The 24,344-nt window shown below is 40.2% G+C and overlaps 1 protein-coding gene and 1 long non-coding RNA gene across 3 annotated transcripts in view; one reads left to right on the forward strand and one right to left on the reverse strand.

The window, feature by feature from the left end:
- Positions 1–24,344, forward strand: part of LOC103036428 (ephrin-A2) — a 147,177-nt gene that overhangs the window by 120,468 nt on the left and 2,365 nt on the right. The window contains exons 2-3 of the mRNA XM_007240195.4: positions 10,700–10,992; positions 18,675–18,740. Coding sequence (XP_007240257.1) covers positions 10,700–10,992; positions 18,675–18,740 — 359 coding nt within the window. The remainder of the gene's footprint in view (positions 1–10,699; positions 10,993–18,674; positions 18,741–24,344) is intronic.
- Positions 10,986–24,344, reverse strand: part of LOC111192509 (uncharacterized) — a 31,912-nt gene continuing 18,553 nt past the window's right edge. For both annotated transcript variants that reach the window (XR_002649942.2, XR_002649943.2), the window contains exon 3: positions 10,986–13,268. This is a non-coding gene — a long non-coding RNA (uncharacterized LOC111192509). The remainder of the gene's footprint in view (positions 13,269–24,344) is intronic.

The raw sequence follows: 24,344 nt of genomic DNA on the forward strand, positions 1-24,344 counted from the left end.
TTTTTTCCCCTTCCAAATGCACAGGCTGATGCTGGAAAAGCGCTATACTATTGCAAATTTTTTACTGACATTTTGATTAGATTATGAACATAGTCCAGACTTCTTACTGTGTTCTATTGCTTATTTTAATTTGGTGAAAATCTCAGTTTTTTAAATCTCAGTATTTATAGTCAGTTTGTCCCATAACCATGTATCCCTAGCCTGCATTTATTTGTTGTAGCTTAAGTCTTATATATACAGCTCAGACAAACCTTCACCTTAGCAAGAGAACACTGGACAGTGGCAGTAACAACATTACTTACACAAGATAAAACCTCACAACTTACACAGGTGTTTCACTATGTACCACACACATGTTTATTTACTACCATATTTTAAGTTTGTATTGTAAGTTGTTTGATTGGTTATTGTTTCTGGTAAATACAGTGTTGCTACTGAGACAGCATCTAGTCAGAGGTCATCTAGTTGGTGTACCACTTCGACTACCACCAGTACCACAGTTTGAGAATCACTGCTTCAGAGGTTTAACCTTGACTGACCGCTTCAGCAAAAAAAAAAAAAAAAACATTTATCACAGTCACAGCCAGGGTTTTCACTGGTATGTTTAGCACGTGTTTTGGCCCTTGAAGAGAACATGGACAGCTAATAGCACAGCACTCAATAAAGCTGAGTACTTCGTACAGTGCTAATCAGTTAAAGAGACCCTGCAGAAACTGTTGGGGAGAGTGAGAGAGAGAGCATGCAGCACATGGACAATTTACACAGTCAGACTCGCACCTGTTAAACACTGTTTGATAGTTGCTGCTGGTGTTAATAAGCGCCTACTCATTAGGGTTCACAGGAGGCCGGAGGAAGTCGTCCAGCAGCGGCTCTGCGCTGGAGGAACAGGACCATAATTTATCACCGCTCTGCCAATAGCAGTCTGCTTTGATCAGCAGGCCATCGGGCAGTGGGGCAGCGCAGTGTTTGACCCACCTCCTCCTTTCTATCTCGCTTAGTCTCAGGCCTGAAGGCTGTTGATGAGGCCTGAGAAGCGGAGAGGAGCGTGCCGATCGCCCAGAGAGGCTGGAGCGTGTTTGCTATTTAAAGTGACTTAAAATCACAGCACCTAAATGATTCTGTAGCCGCGGACCCCCTGCGTTTCACCCGAGGGCAGTTAGATTGGAGCGCAGTGTTTGTTTGTGTGTCTACGAGTGTGTGGTGTGTGTGTAGAATATTTCCCTGCTTACACACCCCCCCCCCCCCCCCCCCTTAAATACCACCCACCCTATTCTGGACGTAGGGGAATATGTGTGTGTGTGTGTGTGTTCGAGCATTCTCAATTAGCCCCCCCCCCCACACCCAGCCAGCCACCCGCAGACCACTCTTTTTCTCCCCTCCCTCAAACACACAGACCTTGGCAGATGTGCGCTGTTTTTTTCTTGCCGATGTGGCTGTTGTGTGGGATTTAAGCAAAGATAAATAGTTTCTCCAGTCAGAGGGAGTGTAATTATTCCTCCCTCATTTGCGGGACTGTGAAAAACAAGGCGAAGACGCGGCCTGCCTTCTCGACAGGCGACTGCAGGTATACAGGAAAAGTGCACCGTAACCACCACTCGACGTTCCAGTCTTGATTCCTTGTACTGTGTTAATGCAACCATTGAGGCGGGGACCAAATTCACACACACGCAGAGTAATTGCAGATCTTAAGATGTTAAGGTGCACGATACGAGGGGGGCATGGTAACTACTTTGATTACACCTTGCAGAACAAGCTAACTTCAGAACAACGTGACTGCTGCTGCTGCTAGGAGTGATTTACACTTCTACATCATTTCTGAAAAGTATTCACACTCCTTACTCAGTAATAAGTATAGATACATATGGGGGTTTAAAAAATGCTTCTGTTGAAGTTGAAGCATCAGCTCAAAGTATCATAAGCAATAATAATCGCCAACATTTTGGAATATCGTGATCAATATTATACCCTAAAATATTGTGCCATATCAGCCCTAATTATCACATCAGGGTACTATTTTTTTTTCTGTTTTTAGCAAAAGCAAAAAAAGTCACACTGTTCCCATTATACATCTACTAGAAACTGATTATATCTGTCCGGTATAATTTATTTTCCTTTAATCCTGGATATATGGAGATATATGGATTGCATTTTTAGTATAATCTAAATCAATCTGATAAAATTCTTGTTTTTTTAATATTTCAGTTAGGGCTTTGCTATATTATTTTGTATGCAATAATAATTTTCTATTTTATTTTGTTGCAGTAGTGTATTCTTGAAATATTTTTTTGAATTAAATGTTTTGTCATATCAATAAGAGTATCATTATCGCAAAAATACCTTGAAATATTGATATTTCACTGCCATATCGCCCACCACTACTGCACTACCCCCTTAAAGCCATAATAACTATAATGTTATATTAAAATGATTATGTTGAAAAAATGTGATTTATTAGACTCCCTGTTTGAGTAACAAGGCGATTTTTTAAAATGTAAGTAGTTGAAAGTACAGATAATTGTGTGAATGTAAGGAATAATTACCAATAAAGTATAGATATCCAATATTTCTACCGCAACAAGATAAAGTATATGTACTTTATTTGTACTTCTGCTTAAAAAAACATTTTAGTGTTTCAGTAGCTCTTTATTTCTTCTTAAGGGGTGTTCAGCACACATCACAGATTGGACGTTACAGCAAGCATCACATTAAGTACTTTATACACTTAGTTTTTTATTCACAAAGTTTTTGCACAATTTGAAAATGTGCTTAAATAACCCTAAAAAACATTTATAGGCACTTCTAGGAAAATTAAGTACCATTTAATTCGCTTCATTCTTCACGTTCAGCATATATACAGTGATAAAATGTTGTTCGGATTTTGCCAAACCTTACCTCACTTTACTATAATACCCTATACTGAGGTGGCCAATGACAATGTAAACAACTGCACAAAGGTGTGGTCCAATCATGGTGCATTTAATTGCTTTTTAGTTATCTGACCTAAACAAAGAAAACTGTGTCATCTAAATGTTTTCTTTGTGCAGCAGCAATGGATGGAAACATGACTTTTAAAACTTTTTTTTCTGCCAAAATTGAGCATTACTTTTGCACAACAATTGGATAGAAACACGGCTAGTACTGATACAGTTTTTTTCTTAGTTCACTACTACACTTCTGCCATGACACGAGTGTCAGGAAGCTCCCAGCACATAGCAAATGTAGTCTTTTACACAAGATTTCTTATTTCCAGCAATTGTTCCCTGTAACCATTAAGATCGTTTGTGTGATTCTTGATATTGTTGTTCTCATGCACGTGACCGTTCTGGCCATGCTGGTCAAAGGTTTTGAAGTCTGGTGAAACAATTTCTGGGAGGAACTTGTGCTTGTGTACGTTGGTTCATTGCGTTCACAATCAGTTATGATTATTTCATACACATACACAACTGTAGGCTGTGTATTCTGTGTGTTCACCTTTCGGTATAAATACACAAACTGAAGGACTGAAAACTCCTTTTAAGTTTCTTAAATTTAATAAACAGGTCTATTGTTAGTTATTTTTTTGTCATTGGTTTTTTTTTCTCTTTTCGCCACATCCCGGCTGAGTAACTGAAAGGTCTGAGGGAACAGGCCAAAAAACACGGAAACGTAATTAAGCAGAGAAGCTCAGTTGCCTGGTGAGGACAGTGTTCTTTTATTCCACCGCTGCCACCACGCTGTGACTGTGGGCAAACGAGGACATCCTGTAGGTTTCGGCGATGCATGCTTTTGCTTAATACGGCATTGCGTAAGCCACCGTGCTAATTACCACAGACCTCCCAAAATCCAGCCGTCTGGTTCAAAACTACACATAGGAGTGGAATCGAGATGGTACGGGAGGGGAAAGATGAGATCCAGCTCTTTCATCTTTGCCAAGCAGAGGCAGTTTGTCCCTTGAGGCATTCTATTTTTTTTCTGTTTGTTTTGTTTCTCAAAGTGTTTTTTTCTGTTTCTCGCTAGCACTGACTGAGCGTTAGCTGGGGGTTAAGTTTGCGTAAACGCAGTGATAGGAAAATTGCTCAAGCCGAGTTGGAATAACAGGCAAGATTGCAGAGAGATGCCGGGTGGGGTGGGGGGGGCTGGTGTGGGGGGTGTTGGAGCTGAGGGGGGCTCGGCGTCTGCCTGACACGAAGAACAATAAACATGTTCCACATGGGGAGAGGTGGGCTGCAGTTAAAGTCCAAGCCGATGCACATGGAAATGGCTTCCAGACCTGGTCCCGCCAGCACAAAGAACCATTCTAGAACACACATTTGCGCTCACACACACACTCACACACACACACACAGCATGGCCTCCAACACCGCTCCATCTCCTCCAGTCAGTCTATTATAAACACTGGCACTGTTCTGTCACATGTGTTGCCGGACCTCTGCCACAAACTGACCTGCACACAAACCTTTCTCTCGCTCTCTTCATCAAACACTGTCCAAAAAGGAGTCCAAACACCAGCACGCCAGCGGACACAGAGGATACACAAATGTCTGCTGTTTGCCTTCGATGAGAATCAAACGTTATGACGCTAGACTAGCAGCAGAATTAGGCCTGACATGTGTGAAAAGGTTGTGTCAAGTTATTAGCTGGCAATGTTTGTGTTAAACAAACTCAGCTGGGTCATTGGTTAATTGCAGAATAAATTCATCCATTTGCCTGAGCTGGAAGTCAACAAAAGGTGAAAGACAAAAATCAACAGCAGCAAAAAGAGCGAATACCACATGTTATAAAAGGATTTCTGTTTTAAACAGCATATTTATTCATTTTCTTTTCTTTAGACTGAAGATTTTTCTCAAATGAAAGAATTGTTATTTGATCATTTGTTGAGCCAGACATGTTTTTAGTAGGAGGTGATTTTTGTGTTCTGCAATAGCCACAGGCTTAGTAATTTAAGAGAAGAACATCTCTGTGAAAGACTGGAGACCTGCTTCAAATTTGTACTTCAGAGATTCAAGACACTGCATGCTCCTGTACAGTATGTATTAATATTGTCAGACTATGGCAGGGCCATTGACACGAAGACATAAGCTACTTGTTATCCAGTAGCATGTGCTGATTTTAGAAGCAGATTTTACCTAGTCTTGGGGCTCTGATTGCCGCAATAGTCCAAGACTCTGATGCTGGTCATGTTGCTTTGCAAGCAGCAGCCGAAGCCTGAGAGCACAATTGTCCATGCTCTCTGTTGGCTCACGTACTGTATCAGAGCTGCTGTGGATCCGGCGCTTTCCTATTTAGGCGTTGCCTGCCTAGAGATTATGCACTGGCAGTTTAAAAAGAGTGATAAGCAAGTGATAGGGGAACTCCAAGAGTCATGGTGGTGGGGGTGGGGGTATCTTTGTCTAAGGTAAATTAGGGAGAAAATTGAGTAAAAAAAAAACAACATATATATATATATATATATATATATATATATATATATATATATATATATATATATATATATATATATTCCCCCTACCACACTTTACGAGTCTTTTAATGGCTTAAATGACCCCCTGGCTCCTTGATTGAAACCGTCAAATGCCATAATAAATTAGGGGATCTCTCTTATCAGATCCACTTGTTTGGTTTTGACCTCTTGTGGTGCAGATGCTTCCTGCTTGGGCCCTTAAAAGCAGGCCCAGTTACAGACAAACATTTACCAAAGGAAGTCATAAAGACCGGAGCTGGAGCACGTTGCAGGCTCTGGCGAGTCTGACGCAACAGTAAATCAAGGGCGCTTCAAACCCCTGGGAGAGCGGTACCGGTTGAAAAGTTCACGCTGAGAATCTCCTTCTTCTAAACACACCGAATGCAAACAGTTTCATCTGATTAATTGAAGTCCCATGGGGATTTTGGTGGCCAAGCAGATCACCAACTGCTCTCAAGGAGCTTCAAAGTCTGTGCACGACTTTTAGTTTGAAAGCCTAATTGATCAATCACCGCCATGTGTTCCTTGTTGTCTAGAGTGCACGCAATTGAGGGACTGCAGAAGTAGGTCTGCGTGGGATACAGGACCAACGGGCCGTTGCAACACCGCCCGTCTGGGGCACTGATATTAAGGAGAGGCCAAGCTCTGTGTTACGGGAGACTACTTTTCTCAAACACTGTATTTGAGACGGTCAACTTTCGATCACTGTACGGCTCAAAAGATTTTTATCTCCTATTTTGTCGGGGGCCTGGCATCGATCAGTATTTGAGAAAGTTGATACCCTGAAGATCAAATGGGGAGTAAACATAATATTAGTGGGTGTTTGTCTCCTAATGGTTCTGAATGGGGGGGAATTGTTTGGGGAGGCTGATCCTAAATCAGGAGCACTGCTCAAAGAAAGCAGAGCAGTAGAGCACTACAGGGTGAGGGTGATTGATGAACACGGCCCTCTTAGCTGCATGCATTAGCTCTCTCTAAACGCATCGGGCGCTTTTATTGATATTTTCATCTTTCATCTCGCTCCCTTTCCTCTCAGCTCCTCCTATATCAGCCATCGTCCTTTAGGTCTTTTTTTTACGCTCAAGCCACACATCTCGATCAGAAGGAATCGCTCAGACTTTAGGAATGTCAAAGCATTTGGCAGCCTCAATTGCCTTTAATGCCAGCCAAGGAGGGGTGGGACCAAGTCCTGCTATTGATTTATTGAGACATAATGCACATTAGGAATCCAAAAGAGAGATGTTACGCACTCTCGCAACGGGCTAACGCAGGATGTGTTAGCCATTAAGAGGCTCCGAACACATGTTTTTATGGCCAGATGATTAATTTTAAACCACAGACTTGCATCAGGAACATCTTTCAACACGCCCAACATTTTTATTAGCTTTATTTATTTATCTCTCCAATGCCTCCTGAGACGTATTAGCAAAGGGGTTAATTTCACTGCAAGGCCAGCACTTCCTCTCACAAAAGGACGACCCGAGCAGAAAAGAGTAGCACCCTGCTACTAAGAAAAGTAAAGTATTCTTGTGTAGATGGAGGCCAAAATAATAGAGAGAGCTCTCTGCTGAAATGGGATGAAGTGTTCTTTTCTAAAAGTGGATAATCCCGGACAATACAGCCAGGTTCTCCTTATATTTTATTTAGGCTCTTTCAGCGCACTGGATGCTTGGCGCGAGAGTGTCGAGCAGGCTGTCAGCATTCGTGCAGTGTGTGGGTTTCACGAGTGCCAGCGATGGAAGGAGAAGAAAGTGACATGTTTGAGGGAACAGGAGGGAAAAGGAGTAAAAAAAATAAAAAATACAGGCACTGAAAAGGGGGATTGATCTCTGGGCAGCAGCGATAAGGGAGGGAGGCGTTTGGAGAAGGCGTGCACGGCGGCAGCTGGAGTTTGGCCCCTCCGCAGCCCTCTGACAGTAATTCCACACCCAGATTAGCTGTCATCTGATGCCAAGCCCTACTCTGAGACCCCTCCCTTGCCTCCCCCTTTGCCCCTTACCCCCAATACCCCTCCTATCCCAGCCCAGCCTGGTCCTGCCCCCTGTCTCTTTCAAAGACCCCAGACTGCAGTGCTGTGTGCTGTTCTTATAAACATAGACTTAAGCCTACAGTCTAAAGAGGGCCATGGCGCTAGCCTGTTTTGGCAGCATTGCTTTTGTAAGGTTGTGGTGTACGCTTTCGGAGGACAAAGGACCAGTTTGGAGCGGAGGGGCTTTGTGTCTGGGTTTTTTATGCAGGGTTTATAATAAACCATGAAGTGAATTTACACTCATTTTTGGACGTTACATTTTTTTTTTTTTTTGATGGAATTCTGCTGCTTTTCTGTTCTGTGGACGAGGCTACCCATCATTACCTATTATTCCTATTATTGTCAGCATGCTTTTCCCAACCTAGGTCCTCAATTTTAATTTGCACTCGCCTAGTCCTTTTCTTTCTTTTTTTTTTTTTTTTGTATTTTCCCATTTCCAATCTATTTTCCAGAAAAGGGACTATGAGAGTTGCAATTCTTAATAGGCCATTTTTTTTTTTCGTACCCTGGTACAAGTAAGTGCAAGTGCATCAGTATGGAGCAGGTGGGTCAGTTCTAGTGCTGGTAACAAACCATTTGAGATAGCCCAGCTCTCTCTACCGGAGCCATCACATCTCATTCACATAAAACTCGCAAAGCCTGAACAAATAGAAACACTTTCCCCCAAAGAGAACACGACTCATCACTTTTCCCGGCTGTGAAACGGCGTTAAAAATATAATACATGCAGAGAGCTAAAAATAGGTGATATGGAACAGATCCGCATCCATGTGCGCCATCATCTCTTGGCATTTGACCAGCATGTGCAGATAGTTGCAGGTTCCAGCAAAGCTGCGGCAGTCCTCAGGATTTAGCCAGCTCATGCTACCATGCAGGTGCTCAATTTGTATCTAAATTGCCCCGGCCGGCAAACTCATTTCAGCCGAGCTGGGCGAGAGCCAGACCTTGTGAAAGCGCTTAATGAAGCCGCTCTCACTCTGTGAACCCCCTGTCAATCTCTGCCTGTCCCACGCTGCTTGGTCATTCCAGTCAGTCCCTCTTCAGCACCACTGGCCCACATTATCCTCACCTAACCCCCCACCCCCCCCCCCCCCCCAACTGCCAAACCCACACCCCCCAACCATCGCGTTACCCCAAGTCACAGGGTGCAATGAGAATATCTCCCGCATGAGTGACATGTGCCATCAGCTATTTGCGCCGGCTTGATGAGATCATTTTGCCGATGTTAAAAGTCTGGGTCGAGGGCTAGTGGTGTTAAATGGGACATATGGATTTGTGTCAGCTGGAAACTCCCCTTATGTCCTTCTGTTTATATAACTTCCTGTATGGATGTCCCTGTTTTTTTAGGTTCCAGTTTGGTTGATTGCATTAAGTATCTATAGATAACAAGTACAGATACAGAAATGTGTGTTAGTGAGATGAAGACTCATGGCTGAAATATAAGAACAGTCCAAAAATTGGAAACTAAAAATGAATGAAAATGATCTAAACAAAAAACACATACAATATGATGTAATAAAGAATATGCACTTTTATTAGTACTGTTCATTAAAAAACTGCTGTATATTTATGAATATTATAAAACAAAGTAAAAAAAAATCAGTGCAAGATCAAAATTAAATGATATTTTTATTTGTTCTGTCAGACATTCAAAATGCATCGCAGTAATTAGTAAAAACATGTTTAATGTTTAATTTAAAAACTCAATTTAAATGCTACTGGGTTCATTGGAGACTAAACATGTATGGTATGCGTGACAAGCTGTCTTGAGTAAACAATTATTTATTATAATGTCAGAAGTTTTGATCACTTTTGCTGAGTAACAGTTTCAGAAAGAGCTTTAGCATCAAACATGATGGAGCTTGGACACAGAAGCTTTAATAAAGGAAATGAACAATAATGGAGAGGAGGAAACATACTGAACATTGCTGTGTGTGTGTATGTGTGTTATGTGTCACAAAAAGCATGAGAGTGAGAGAGAGAGAGAGAGAGAGAGAATGATGGCTTTGGGGTTTGTGTTTACCTTCCAGCATTGGGTCCTGGGTTGAAGTCCCCATCTGAGTGGAATTTATATTGGAAAATATTGGATACTTACCTAATCTAAATTGGTCTGATGTGTATGTATGTGGCTTTAAGTATGTATGTGTGACTGTGTGTATTGACAGTCAGTACTTGGTCAGTTCCTCAGTGGTTGATGCAGTCCTCCAGGTGGATGGCTGTTTCTGGTTGAGAATACGCTGTTCGCGATTGGCTGCCACTTCTCACGGGTGTGTGTTGATGAGTGTAAATGATTGTGTGTAGAATGTGATTGTAATCATTCTTGGGTAGAAAAATAGAGAGAGAGAAAATAACAAGAAAAGGAGGGAGTGGTAAGAGAGTGAGTGTAATCCACATTTTAGCCTTTTTATACATATAAAACTGAGCTAAAAATAAATAAAATAAACTTAATAAAATAATTTAAAAAATGACTATGCTTGGTTCATATGCGTCAGTAAAATCAAGCGTCCTTGACAAGATACTTGAGACATTTCTTTCTATTCCTATTGTTTTACTCTGTTAGACCAGGATGTTATTTTTTAAGTGGATCCGACACTGTAGTGAGAACGTTTTGAGTGTTCTTTTGTTTCTTGCTGCTTAATTAAAATAAGGGGCATTTGTATATAGCTTGGTTTAATGTCCCCCATAAATAGCTAGGACAGATCCATGTGGCCAAAGTTTTTTTTTTCCAGCTATTCATTTTTTCCCCCTTACAATATGTTTGCGTTCGTTCCGACAGGCATGAGAGAGTAAGAGGAACAAACAGCATTTTTAATTGAGTTCTTGTTTTTCTATTAATACTTAAATGATCTGATCTTAAATCATTTACCATTTTTGACCAGAATATTTTGGCAGCCCAAAATATTGAGGCATGCTTTAACTGTGCTTTTTGAGAAATGCAGTTAGCAGTTAAAGTCAGGTAGATATGCTAGGCTATCTGTTACTTAAAATGCTACAGTAAAATAACACTTTCTTTGAGTCTTCAGAAATATATTTCAAGTTGCTCTAATATGCTCTATTATCCCATTAAGTTTAAACATGCTGATGCCCCTATTTTAAGTGTAAATAACCCATTTACCTTTTTATTTTACATACAACTAAATTTTACATTTGGAAAGAGACCCTTAAGACATATTTACTCTTTACTTGTGTCTGTCCCAAGCATGTAACAGCATTTGCTTTGTTCTCTCTTAGGTTTGTACACGGGGAGTACACAGTGGAGGTCGCCATCAACGACTACCTGGACATCTACTGCCCACACTACGAGGTGCCACTGCCACAGGAACGCATGGAGCGCTACGTCCTTTACATGGTCAGCTATGACAGCTACATCACCTGCAACCACCTCATCAAGGGCTTCAAACGCTGGGAGTGCAATCGGCCTCTGAGCCCCAACGGGCCGCTCAAGTTCTCGGAGAAGTTCCAGCTCTTCACGCCATTTTCCCTGGGCTTCGAGTTCCGCCCGGGCCACGAGTACTACTACATCTGTGAGTAACCTGCTCAGCCTCCCCGCTCCCCCTCCCCTTATTCCACACACACACACACACACACACACACACACACACACACACACAGATCCCCCACGTCTGCTGCCGCCACTGCCCAGGTGTCCCCCTATGGCCCCAGGAGCTAATCATCTGCTTAATTGATGGCTCTCGAGTTACCGGAACTGGGGTACACAGGGCAGAGGGAAGGGCCGCTGCTATTGGGTGTGCAGGTTTCTCAATGTCTGCTAATCAATGACACGTGTCACTGAGATCCATACCAGTATTTGTTATACTGACAGCTGACTGAGACTGCTGTCACTAAAGATAAATTATCGAGAAACAATAAACAAATATGTTTGTATTTGGAATTGATTAATGCTCAGCATTAATCAATCTTAAATTTCAGAAAATTTAAGGCAAACAAAATAAGTTTTGTTTTATGTTTATATCTTATGTTTATATGTCTTTTACTTTCCATAAAAGTCCTGAGACGCCAATCTTGTGAAGGTCAACGAGTGGAGAAGTCAGGCTGACTGTTTACTTAAAGAATAGTTTTGAAAATGTACGACAGGTGATGTTTTCAGCACAGTTCCAACTCCAGAAACCATCCACCCGTTTCAACTCTGTGCTTTTCTATTGTGATTTGCTTGCTGCTCATTTCTGAAGGGCGATTTGATCCTGTTTTATGAAGCGCAAAAGAGTGAGGCACACAAGCGGCAGGGGTTTAATTAATAGGCTTTGCTCTGTAGTTTCATTTGGCTTGCATGCCACCGTCCTCCTCCTCCTAGAGCTCTGAACCAGCATCAACCAGCGTTTTATGTCACCAACCCATCATCTGCCGTTTTGACTCTGCTGGTTTAAACAGCCCTTAGACCTTTACTCACATCACTTCCATTAACATGTGAATAATACATTAATATATTAAGCCTTATTAAAACCGTATTTGAGACGAATGGCAGGAAGGTGGGGAGGCGAGTTCATCTCCACCTTCTTGAACAGCCCTTGGTCCGAGTTTGCCTGACCTTCCTCCTCCTTTTTTTGTGCTTCAGGTGCATTCAAAGCTCTCCCTTAGATGAAAATGTCAATTTGTCAAATGCTCCATACGCTATTAGCCTGGCACTTAGCGGTGCAGGGCGAGATTGGCGCAAAACCAGTTACGGACGCCGCCAAGCGGAACGCTCTCCAAATTATGCTGATTGGTCAAATCATATTTAGCAGGGGGGGAAACCTGATGGGGGTAATTGCGTCCCCGACAGCCTGGGGGCGACGGTCATTACCATTTTTCGGACAGGAACAGCTAAAAGCCATTAACCTCAGGGAGGTGGGGGAGGGAGGATTTGACGGAGTTCATCCCGTCAGCGCTGACGCCTCGTCCTCCGAATCGCCCTGCGTCCACCGGGCCAAGGTCACAGCAACCGCGCCCCTCCGCCTGCCCGAGGAACGCCCGCTCTGTCCTCCATCCACCTCTCTGCCGGTGCATGACGGGGGGGTATTTGCCAGGGTGCATCTGTCCCTGTTTTGCTAATGGCCCAGCAAAAGGTGTCCTTTGGCCTGATAAAAAGGGCTCCCGCTGGGCCTAGGCAAAAGGGAAAGGCTCAGGGCAGGACGCCGGATGCATTAATGAGGCAATTTCAGCTCTTTTTGTTTTCCCCCTCTTCTCTTTCTCTCTCTCTCTCTCTCTCTCTTTTTTTCTCACCCACTGCATTTTTACTTTCTCTACTGTGTTTGTGTGTATGTAAAAGTTTGTTTTTATTACAACCTGAGAGAATTTTGGAGAGAGGTTTGCAGTTCATGACTAAAGAGTGGGAATAAAAACAATAATGAACAATAATAATTATTATAATAGAATATGGCTTTTTATCTTTTTTCCCATAAATGAATACTCATGTAGCTCATTAACTAGCATAATATGATCTATGGTCTTTGTCCCATCTCTCCCAGCCTTCCCACACTGTGTCATAAGAGAGCCCCTGTTTGAGCAGTATGTTTGGTACAGAGGTTTGACTCTAATGTGGTACAGAGCACAGAGCCCTTCACCTCTGCCAGGACCTGCCTCCCAGGACCTGTGGCTCCACTGAGCACAGTGAAAATAACACATACGCCGGGACACTTGATCCTAAAAGCAGGACCGTACAAATGGCTCATTTGTGGACTAAAAGCACATTTGTTCTAATCACTGGTTATGTGGTCATTTGTGAATGTTCGCTGCCATCTGTTGTCCTTAATAACCGAAAGGTTCCGAGGCTGGAAATGCACATCCCCTAATGCTCTGCCACCTGCAAGTCAAAAGCATGAGAGAAGAGAGATTTTTCAGTTATTGAATGCACCAAGTTTAAAATTCAGAATTAAATTTACGATACACTGAGCCTGAAACCTAGTCAGAGTGCTGTTTCAAATGGAAATTAGTTAAAATAGGCCACTTAGGAAAAAGTCAAGTTACTACGAGTTACTGTCACTGTTTAAAGTTATCTGTGATGATTAATAGGATTATAAGAAAATAATAATATATTGAAGTATTGTATGTTTTGCATAACTGTATTGACTCAAAAATAGTCTATTTTTTTGATCGTTTACATATATTGATTGGTGTCAGACAATGGTTTGATGACTATTAGATAGCGGTGTTCTCCTCTCACTTTTAATAAAAAAAATAAAAATAAAAATTATACTAAAAAGTAAACATTTATTTAGATTTTAATCTTCTGATTTTTCACTTGTTGGCAAAAATATCACAGTATACTGAAACATTACCCCTATGCCCTGTATCGTATCTTTGGCCAGGTAATGTAAATGTAATGTAAAACATTTTCAACACAGGTTGCAGTTAAAATATGGAGCTTTTTAACACTTTCCAAAGTCCAAAGCTTATGAAGATGAGGTTATACTGTAAATATATGTTCATGTAGATGTTGTGCAATGTGTACAAAGGTCTACAATGGGTCTGGGTAATTAGTGATGGTAAAATATAATATTTAAGAATATTTCCTTGATGCACAATGTTTATTTTGCCATCTAGTTTATTATAATTTTTAAACTACAATGCCAGCACTGTCTAATACTGGACTACAGCGATTTCTATTTAAATTGTCCGGTCTCTCATCCAGTTAAACTATTAACTAATTACACTCTTGTTACTGAAATGTGCACTTGGGTGTTTTTAAGCACTGATGATATTCTTGATAAGCTTTCAAAAAAAAGCATATTGTCAATGATAAACTTTTATTAGGATACTTTAAAATATCATCATATTGTCCACCTCTATGCCCTAGTCTATGCTCTTGCTGGTCAGAGTTGACGCAGTGGTGACGCAGCATCAGCAGGCCCAGTTTACCAGAGGCCTAAGTCAGAGTGCACCATTCAGCCCCTTCAGGCCCAGCTCCATCTCAAATCTCCAAGGCTGTCCATCTCACCACATATGGTCCATATTTCACTGCTTATTATCTTCTCAGTGATGGAAAGCTATTTTGGCTGGGGTGAAAAAAACAGTGAATGTTGTTGAAAAAAAAAATCTGCCCCCCTCTCCAAGCTTCCCTCCACTAACCAGCGGGGCGTCCTAAAACTTATTCCCCTCCACAGGGCGTTGTCAGTCCTGGAAAGAGGCAAGGCGGGAGATGGAGAGGGCGAGCGACAAACAAAGAAAACAAAGAATGGAGGGTTCAAAGTTTGTATTCAGGCCTGGGTGATTCTTCTCCATGTCCTGAGCTGTTTTTAATGCTCTCCGCCCTGCCGCTCGGTCCCGGGCCGGCCATTGTCCCAGACAGCAGCCTGGGCAGAGAAGCACTTATGCTATCTATTCAACAGGGCCCTGCTCCCTCCTCCTCTCAGAGAAGTGTTTGGCTACTACCAGTATTGTAGCTGTCATGGCCCCTGGGGTTATGGGGCAAAAGGGGGCTGCCAGAGAGGAATGGGTAGTGAAAGGGGGGTTAAGGGGGCTTAGCTTGGTTATCCTCAAACAAAAGAGCATGTCCATCACCCCAGGACTGACCCCGCCGCACCCGGCCTGATCGGCTGAGAAAATGAATGGCAACTGTGGCGAGTTCACAGGACTGTCTGCTCGAGTACAGCAAGTGTAGGTGTATGTTTATGACCACATGAATACAGTAGATCTGCATATTGTTTCTTATGCTTATAGGAATATGTATTCTAAAGCAGATGCTTGCGTGTTGTAGCTGTTAATAAAAATGTATTTACTTTGATAAAAGTATTTTATCAAAATTGTCAATTTTAAAATTACTTGAAATGAGTAAATCTTTACATTGTCTTCCATAGAAAGTTAAGAAGACAGCTACAAGTCATCGTAACATATGATGTTTTAATAGGTATATTAAAATGGGTATATAGGTACCCATTATTAATAGGTAGGCCTTCAAAAGTTATGTGCTAGTAGAATGATATCCAAAGGAAGGTTGGCAGAGCTTCAGTTTGGCAATATTTAGCTTTCCTATCTTTCCAGGGTAAGATACTGTAATGCTCATTTATGCTTGTTCACAGCTGAATGGTACCTCAGTATTTCTTCATTTGTTAAATAACTGTCCAGACTTATATACAAGTATTAAGCACAAAATATCTGCATTGGATAGTTTTTCACAATATATTTAATTAAGCCTTGTATTTTATGCAAAGGTGTAAAGACACATAAGTTTAGATACTAGGGTTAAAATACTTCTGTAAAAGTTAAAGAATCAACTCAAGTAAAAGTGTAAAAGCACTATGTTCAAAACTACTTAGTGTATAAATATAATGGAAAGAAATAGCATTAAAGACAAAAGCTTAGGGCACACCAAAGGAGCCTGTAGTGCACTACCCCCTACCCAAGCCTGTAGTGCACTACCCCCTACCCAAACACACTTTTCTAAAATAAATAATGACTATAATATTAAATTTAAATATTACAATAAAATCTGGGATAAACTAGGCTCCCTGTTTCAGCTGCATATATGCCCATTGAAAATGAATGGATTTTAGTACAATGCACATATATTAAAGCCGCTTATTTGGGACATTTTGCTCAAGTTCTCCTGAGTCTCTCACTTCTTCTCATCCAACCACTAGTAAATTCATTTTATCCACATAAAAAGATTTATCTGGATAGGGTTTTTTTTAATGATGAGAAGCCGTAATGAAAAGAAGTTAAATAATAAAATGTAAAAATTAGAAGTAAACAATTGTCAGCAAAATTATTACTCCAGTAAAGTAAAAAAAAAGGTCACTGAAAAGATTCTGATACAAAAAACACTTCTAATTCCATTAAGTAGAGCAGGGTGCTGTTGTAATCAAAATTCTTCAAGTATGAGCCATTCTTGGTTTTCTTTACATAACTTTACATAACATTTGTTTCAATATCATTTAAAACGATGCACATTGTTTCCTTTGTGTTAAATGTATTTATTTTTGTAATTTATTTGAACTGTAAGCAGCCCCCTTCAATCTTAAACAAGATTTTATATTAAACGTGATTCAAACCTATTCTCCTTGTATTTCAGGTAAGGAAAGGTGTAAAGTATGAAAATCACTGCTACATAAGTTATTTACAAGTTTGACAGAATCTCAAGCCTATCTACAAAGATTCCCTCTGGCAGCTTCTATATGTAAAGATGAACATCTCCATTATCATATTTTGAAAATCTCATTAAAACATTAACTTGATTAATCAAAGTCGATTAACTTCCCAGCTCTACCATAAACAGTTAATAAATCAGTAAATCAGTTTGCAATAATAATAATGTGTCAGTGAAGGTAAAGGTTAAATACAATAAGATAAAACAATCACTTTGCTTAAGAAGGTTCCTGAACTAAAAAAGGCATTAGTTTGTCTGGCATCAGTCCAGAGAACCTTCTCACACCTTATTTAAGTCTACTCCAATAAATCTAAGCCCCACCACCAGCTGCACCTAGTCCACTGCAGGATTTAGCTCCCAAAGCAGAGTTTTCCCACTTAACTAGGTAACTGAAACTCACAGTGAAGATTGTCCAACACAAATGTTCCTCATTCTCTATAGGTCAGGCTTAACTTTTACACTTTTTGAAGTTATCTATCCAGAGAAATCCTGCTTAATAAAACAGCAACAGTTCCTACAGACACCCCTGAACCCTCACACCCCCACACGGTCTGATACACTCTCGCCTCATGCACACACACAGATGCAGAAGGATGGACTGGAGCTCAGTTGGAGTTTGCAGCTTGGGGTTACAAGGTCCAGCAGCAGAGGCCATCAAGCAGCTGTGATCAGCCGTCACTTTGAACTGCTCTTGAGAAATCGGCTTATCACACTGAGATTTCAACACGCATATTTTCCTAAGCGTTCTTGTACTTAACGGCGTTTAAATGGACAATCTTGAAAGCATACACGAGTGCACGCAAATTACAGTATGAAATCCAGTAATGACAGCCTTTGATTCCCGTCCATTAATCAAGCGCTGTAAATCTAGACGTATTTTTATTTCTTTTCTCCCCTCCTGTATTTTCTTACAGTATACAGAACCCCCACTGCCGATTTTATGTCCATTCACTTGAGAACACCTGTTAGCTGCAAGAGCCTTTTAGTGTGCAAGCCCTTGAGAACGGCAGGAACGGAGGAATTTTTAAGGATCTGAATAATAGAATAAGAACTGTGTCACGGCAGCTGTGAGCAGTCTTCCATTTGTATTCTTAAAAAATTTGTCCTTGGCCAAAAACACATTACCGAGCTTTTGAAGAGGAACGAGAAAAAGGGCCTCATTCAGCCAGGCCCTCGGTATGCGTCTGCCACTGATGTTATCGCTGAAGGTGCACGGAGCACAAGTATTTTTCACAAAGCCATATGGCGTGTGTGTATCTGAGGCAGCAAGTGTGTGTGTGCAGCCACATGGGTCACCAGACGAGTGGTGATGATTTGTTCTTTACACTTGAGTCACAAAGCAGGCGGCTTGATGGTTAACACATTGAACTCGATTTGCTCGCTGCCAAGAGCTTCTCTGAGGCTGGGGCTGCTTCTGCCGGCCTGGAGCACTAGACCGCTTTCATTAGGATTCAGTCTCGCTGGGTATGTCTGTGTAAATAGTGTTGCCAACTATTTATTAATGCTTATAATCTAAACTTAACATGTGCTCTGGTATGTACTGCAATTTTTTCGTTTTGGAATATTCATGTTAACGTGGATCATGGTGCAAAATTCTGGTTGAAATAAAGGCTTTAACCTTCTGACACTTTTAAATGGTAGACTTTAATATCATTTATTTTTATGTTTTTGAAAATGGGCTTTTAAAAAAATAAAGATACCCAATTTACCCTAAAATACAGCATGCAACTAAAAATGTATAATTGATCATTTGTTTATGATGACTGAGCTAACTCATGTTTGCAGTGCTGATTAACTGTACAGTTGTGATTTTCAGTGGATTATTTAAAATATTTTAGGGGTTTCTAAAATCAGTCAAAACTATACCTACAAAATAAAAACCCACTAATATTATAATTATAATAAACAGGTATTCTCAAGTAAGTGGACATAAAATTGACAGCAGGGATTCTGTATACTGTAAGAACATACAGGAAAGCTCCAGAACATATTTTATCCCATCTTTCTGTAAAGGCCACCACAAAAGTAATGTCCAGTCATGCACTAATGTGACTCACTCTGACATCACAACTCTATAACAAATCTACCGCACTCTAAGCTTTTGTCTCTCTTGTTTCTCCACAGCCTCCCCACATCCAAACCTTGCTGGGAAGCCTTGCTTGAAGTTAAGAGTGTATGTCAAGCCCACAAGTAAGTATACCCATGAATCTTTGCTCTGGACATCTTTTGCCCATTGCTGTTATTTATGATTCAGGTCCGGTGATGTGAACACAGTGGTACCAGGAATTTCACCGTCCTGTGTCTGGATCTTCATGTCTTAACCCAGCATGAGATCCCACAGATTTCCTACAAGTGTTTTAAAACAGGAGCACCTGTATTATCCTCTCTGATAGAGGAAATCCACAGGCTAACGCTGATTTATAATGTCGAGCCATGTTCTCAGGCTGTGCACAAACAGCACAGAATTTCCATCCAGACCTCCACTCGTGACTTGATGGTTTATAACCTGACCTCTCAGAGCCACAGTCGTGACCCTGGAGAGATAATGGTGGCCCCCTTAGGGCACGTTGTGTAGGAAGTTATTCATCTGACAAGAGCCAGATAACAATCCAACAAAAACATCTGACCTGCTGCTAATCATCTCTGAGGGGCACACTGGGCCTTCCAGCCAGACGACTACTCGTCCATCTTCCAGCACAGCTTGCATTTTAAACAAAAAAAAGCACTAGGTTTGTTTAACCCTAAGCTTTAGCTAGGCTCTCTCTTTAGCTAGGCCACGCTAGCTTACCTCGTTGAGTCTGGCATGGACTGCTATGTGTCAACATTTGAAAAATGTGCACGCTAAGCCAGTTTCCAGTAAACAAGGGCCTTCAGCCTTTAGCCGTTCAGAACCTGGCAAATGTCAACAAGAGCTTAGGGCAGAGAAAGCAGCCGGGATCAGGCCTAGTTTTAGTGACTGAAATGAGACAGTTGACATGGGAGTTAGCATTAGCGCTACAGGTATTTGCACAAGGCCGGGAGGAATTCCATTAGGTGCTGCAGAGCGTTAAGTGGAGTTTGCCAATATTTGCTGTAACGTCATTCGAAAGAGAGGCATTTCCCCCGAGTCGTGCCTTTTCAGAGCATGTTATAAATTTGGAAGAGAATCAGCCCATTAGCCCTGATGTAATTGTTAGCAAACAGCCTAGCTCTCAGATCATCAGTTCCAGTGAGCAGTTAAGACAATTACATGCAAATGTGAAATGATGAGCTCCCCCATACACACACACACACACACTCCTTGTTTGTTAATGGGAATACAAAATGTAAAATACAGTGCCCTTCAAAACAGTGTCATTTAACAAGTTTGAGAGTCTTTATAAATGTCTTAATTAAAGAGGAATGAGTGCTTATTTAATATTACAGAGCTAATACACAGCTTGTATTAGCAGCAGGCTGTGTCTCCTCTTTGTGTCATCAGTTTTTTCAGTTTTTAGATACTGGTGAGATTTACTGCAGGGCAACCTCTTAAAGCTCATTTATGCTCAACACTTAATATGTAAACTGTTCACTCTGATATAAAGAGTCTATTGTCTGTGAAAAGCATATAGATAAGAATGGAATGGCGCATTACTTGCGAAAACCTTGAAAAATTGAAAAACAACAACTCAGTTTACACCAATATTCACACTATAGGCCCTATTTTAGTGATCTATAGATAAGCTGTCAACCGCACATCATGGCGCTTGATTTAGGACTTATTAGTATGTCTTTGCTATCGTAACGACAGGAAAAGCACTTGCCAGCAATGTAATTTTATTTTGTATTCTGTTGATGGAAATTTTGGGTCTGTGCACTGCTACGCATCCTTGGGTGTGTGTAAGGGATATGGGTGTCCATACGTTGAGCTTGCATGGCTCGCCTGCGTTGCCAAAATAGAAATGAACGCCTGACTGTTGAGAGTTCTGTTCAGAGGGTTGTGCACCTGTTTTTTTTCGTTGCCAAGATAGTAATATGCCAGAAATTGACCTGAACACACCTCACTTCCATACCACCTCGCCAATCAGCAGAGATATTCGTAATCTCCCTTTCTATTGGAACAGTACAGGCGCAAGGTGTTAAAATCTAAAGACATGTAAGATAGTAATAAGCATTGGAATTTGTTGTTGCCGGAACTTTTCACTCTGAGCTGCCCTCTAGTGGATGTATTGCTTACTTCCGTTAAAAAAGTAAAGAACGTATGTAAGTATGTGGGCAGTGAAATTGACATTGTTTGAAAAAGACTTTTAATGATAAAACAGCCTTTAAACTCCTTCATTTATTTGTTAATGTAAACATCCAATCAGACAATCATGAACATTTTTTGTGGAAGATGTGCAGTGCATAAAATCATGCAGATACAGGCCAGCTGCTTCATGTTATGTTCACCTCAACCATCAGAATGGAAGGAAAATAGTCATGAGTAATTTTGAGCGTGGTATGATTGCGGGTGCCAGATGGGCTCATTTGAGTATTTTTAGAACTGCTGATCTTCTGTTGAGATTTTCAGCACAACAGTCTTTAGAGTTTATTTGTAAGAATAGTATAATAGAAAACAAAAACAACAAAACGTCCGGTGAACAACGTTTCTGTGGATGCAAGCTCCTCAAAGCTACCTCAAAGTACTTTAAAAGTACTTTGTGTTTTAATAAACATAAAATCTGTGCACCATTATGTTTCACTACATAAGTCCAGAGTTTAGCACCAACCGCTTGAATCCATTAAAACCCAACCTGTCTTGCCAGTCCAAAATAGTGGAGGTGATGTAACGATGTGGGGAATGTTTTCTCTGCATACTTTGGGCTCAATAATACCAATCAATCAATAATGACCAATCATCAAGCTTGAGTGCCACAACCACGTTATTGTTTAACATGTGCATCCCTTCATAACCACAATTTTCTTCAAATAGCTTCTTCCAGTAGGATATTGCCCAAAAAGTCACCTCAAATTGTTTTTATGAAGATGAGAACAATGAGTTCAGTGCTCTTCGGTGGTCTCCCCAGTCAACAGATCTGAATCCAATAGAACACCTTTGGGATGTAGCAGAATGGGAAATATGAAGCATGACAGTGTATTTGAAAATCTGCAGGAACTGCGTGATGCAATCATGTCAACACGGACCACAATCTCAAAGGAGTGTTTGACATCTTGTAGAATCCATGCCATGAAGAATTGAAGCAGTTTTGAGAGCAAAAATAATCCCCTACCAGTATTAGTATCGTGTTCCTAATAAAGTGGGTGTTTTCTTCAAGTTAGACATTGATTTAAGCTGTAGCTGCTGCAATATTTACACTATCTGACTCTGTTTTATAGATAATGTAGTAAAGCTCTCTGCTGAGCATTGACTGGTGCAAAAGCAATTTTATTACAAAACGTGACACAAAAAAAATAAATAAGTGGGATTTTTAAATAATTTGTAGCTTCTGATGTTCTAGGCAGAAGCCAATAACAGCCTAAATACTAAAAATTACTTTTACTTCATCACATCACTTCTTATCAGATTGTCGTCAATGCTGCAATGAATCGTGAGCAGATAACAGTACTGTTTGTAGTGTAAGTGTTGGCGCCCCATTGGCCGGCAGCAGTTGGCGAGTTCATGCTTCATTCAGTGTTTGTCTGAGGGAGGTGTGTGTGTGAGTTTGGCACACAGGCTGGAATTGTGTTTCCTCAGAGGGCGGGTCCTTGTGAAATGCCGTATTCATATGTTAGAGAGGAAGCGTTAGAAGAATGGCTGCCTGTCACCAAGGCTCTTTCTTATACAAAGCGACCCGTCTGGCCTGCCCGCCAGCTCAGCTCTGACCATTACCATAATTCCTTGTGCTCTGCTATGCCCCGGTTTATTTTCACGCGCTCTGCCAGAGCACGGCCCTAATCTTATTTCAGACTGCTAGCCCCAGTCCTGCACACATACACTGAAAATACATTTCACAATCTATTCTCACAGTAAATGTAGCAGTATTTGGTATATATTCTACTTTACTGTATAAATTAATTTATGTATTTATTGCAGTGAATAATATAAGTGATATAGCCTCCAAACTTATTTTAAAAGTTCAAACAAGGTTTAAACTTTAATAACTAAAACTTTAAACTTTAGGATTATTATATGTGCAGATGTATTCAGTTTACCACACAGTTATCATCTCAGAACCCCCTCGATGAATTTTACATGTAATGATTTTTTCCCAAACATCTGAATTGCTTTACGTTAATTTAGGTGATGCAGAGAAACAATTACTAAGACTGTCGCAAGTTTTTATATTTTACTTTGAATTTATTATATGATGTAATATATATATATATATACACACACACATACATACATACACATTTAGTAAAAAGAAAGTAGAGTAAATAAACTTTTTACTTTCTTTTATTAAGTTTATTAAAATAAATAAATATCAAAATAAAAGGTAATTATTTTAATTATTTAGCTATGTTAACATTTACATTTTTAAATGTATTTTTTTTTTACTTTCCCTAAAGTTTATCAAACTAATAAAAATCTACAATTTAGTATCAAGTTTAAAATGTATAAATGTAGACACTACTTTTACTTACGTATAATTAAAATAAAAAATTGAAATTAAATATTATGAAAGTAAACAATATTTACATTTAAACAAAGTATTAAAAGGCAAAAAGTAACTTAATATACTTACTGATAGCAGCTCACAAGTATATCAAAGTAAAAAATACATATAAAATAACAGATGTAATGTTTAAATGTAGTAAATCATTTTTACGAAGTTTGAAAAGTACATATATCGATTTATAAACATCATGTATGTCACAGTAAAATGTTAAATATTTTAACAGTTACATTAAAAACGTTTAAATGTAGATGCATTTTATTTAGGTTATATTTGCATATTTAAGCGCAGTTGGGCTCAGTTCTCTTTATGCTTCTCCTCTGGGAGCAGGTTTGTTGTGAGGGTGACAGTGGAATGCGTGTACATTGTGTTGTGCGTTTTAAGATTTTAGTCCCTGTGCCCAGCGTTTAGGGGGATGTGTTTGATGGTATCTGTGTCACAAGAATCCATCTAAAAACTTGCCCCTGACAAGTGTCACCAGCATGTACAGTACCTTAGATGCTCTTTGATGCTATCTGCATTGCGAGAGTGACAGCGCGAATGCTGCAGCCCTCTTTTCAACTTAATCTAGGTCAGCCAAGACAAGAGCATTCAGTCAGTGCACTGTCATTTTACTGAGTCTGCCTTTCAACCAGGAGTGTTCTATTTAAAAAGAAAAAAGTTGATATTCTGCAGCTGCACTCTCTCATACTCTGTTGATTCACCTCTCGGTCTCAGATGGCTTTAGTGATCCAGACGGGAGTTTTTTTGGCTTGAACTATAATTGTAACTTTCCAAAGAAATGAAAGGAATGCTGAAGTCAGGGGATGAGTGTTGATATTGGAATCAAAATGCTAAAAGTTTGTCAGCATTAGACAGATGATGCATTTTATTGCATCCTGACTGTAGTATTTTAGGATTTTATAGAGGAAATGCTGCAATATGACCTAAAGTACAATTTTGATAATTATTCCGTATTTTAATGATTTTATATTTTCAGCTACCAAATATGCATTCACTGCCAGTCACTGTATAAAAAAAAAAAAAAAAAAGAATATATTTGTCCAGAAACTATTTAAAGTTGTGTTACGTCCCTGATATAATGATACCTGATTACTTGTATCTCAATAGCAGGGTTATAAAATGGGTTTTTAGGATGTGAATTCTGTGTAGCAAGTTTCTCTTAACTAACACACTTCTT

This window comes from Astyanax mexicanus, chromosome 16 (assembly GCF_023375975.1).
Source record: "Astyanax mexicanus isolate ESR-SI-001 chromosome 16, AstMex3_surface, whole genome shotgun sequence".
NCBI lineage: Eukaryota > Metazoa > Chordata > Actinopteri > Characiformes > Acestrorhamphidae > Astyanax > Astyanax mexicanus.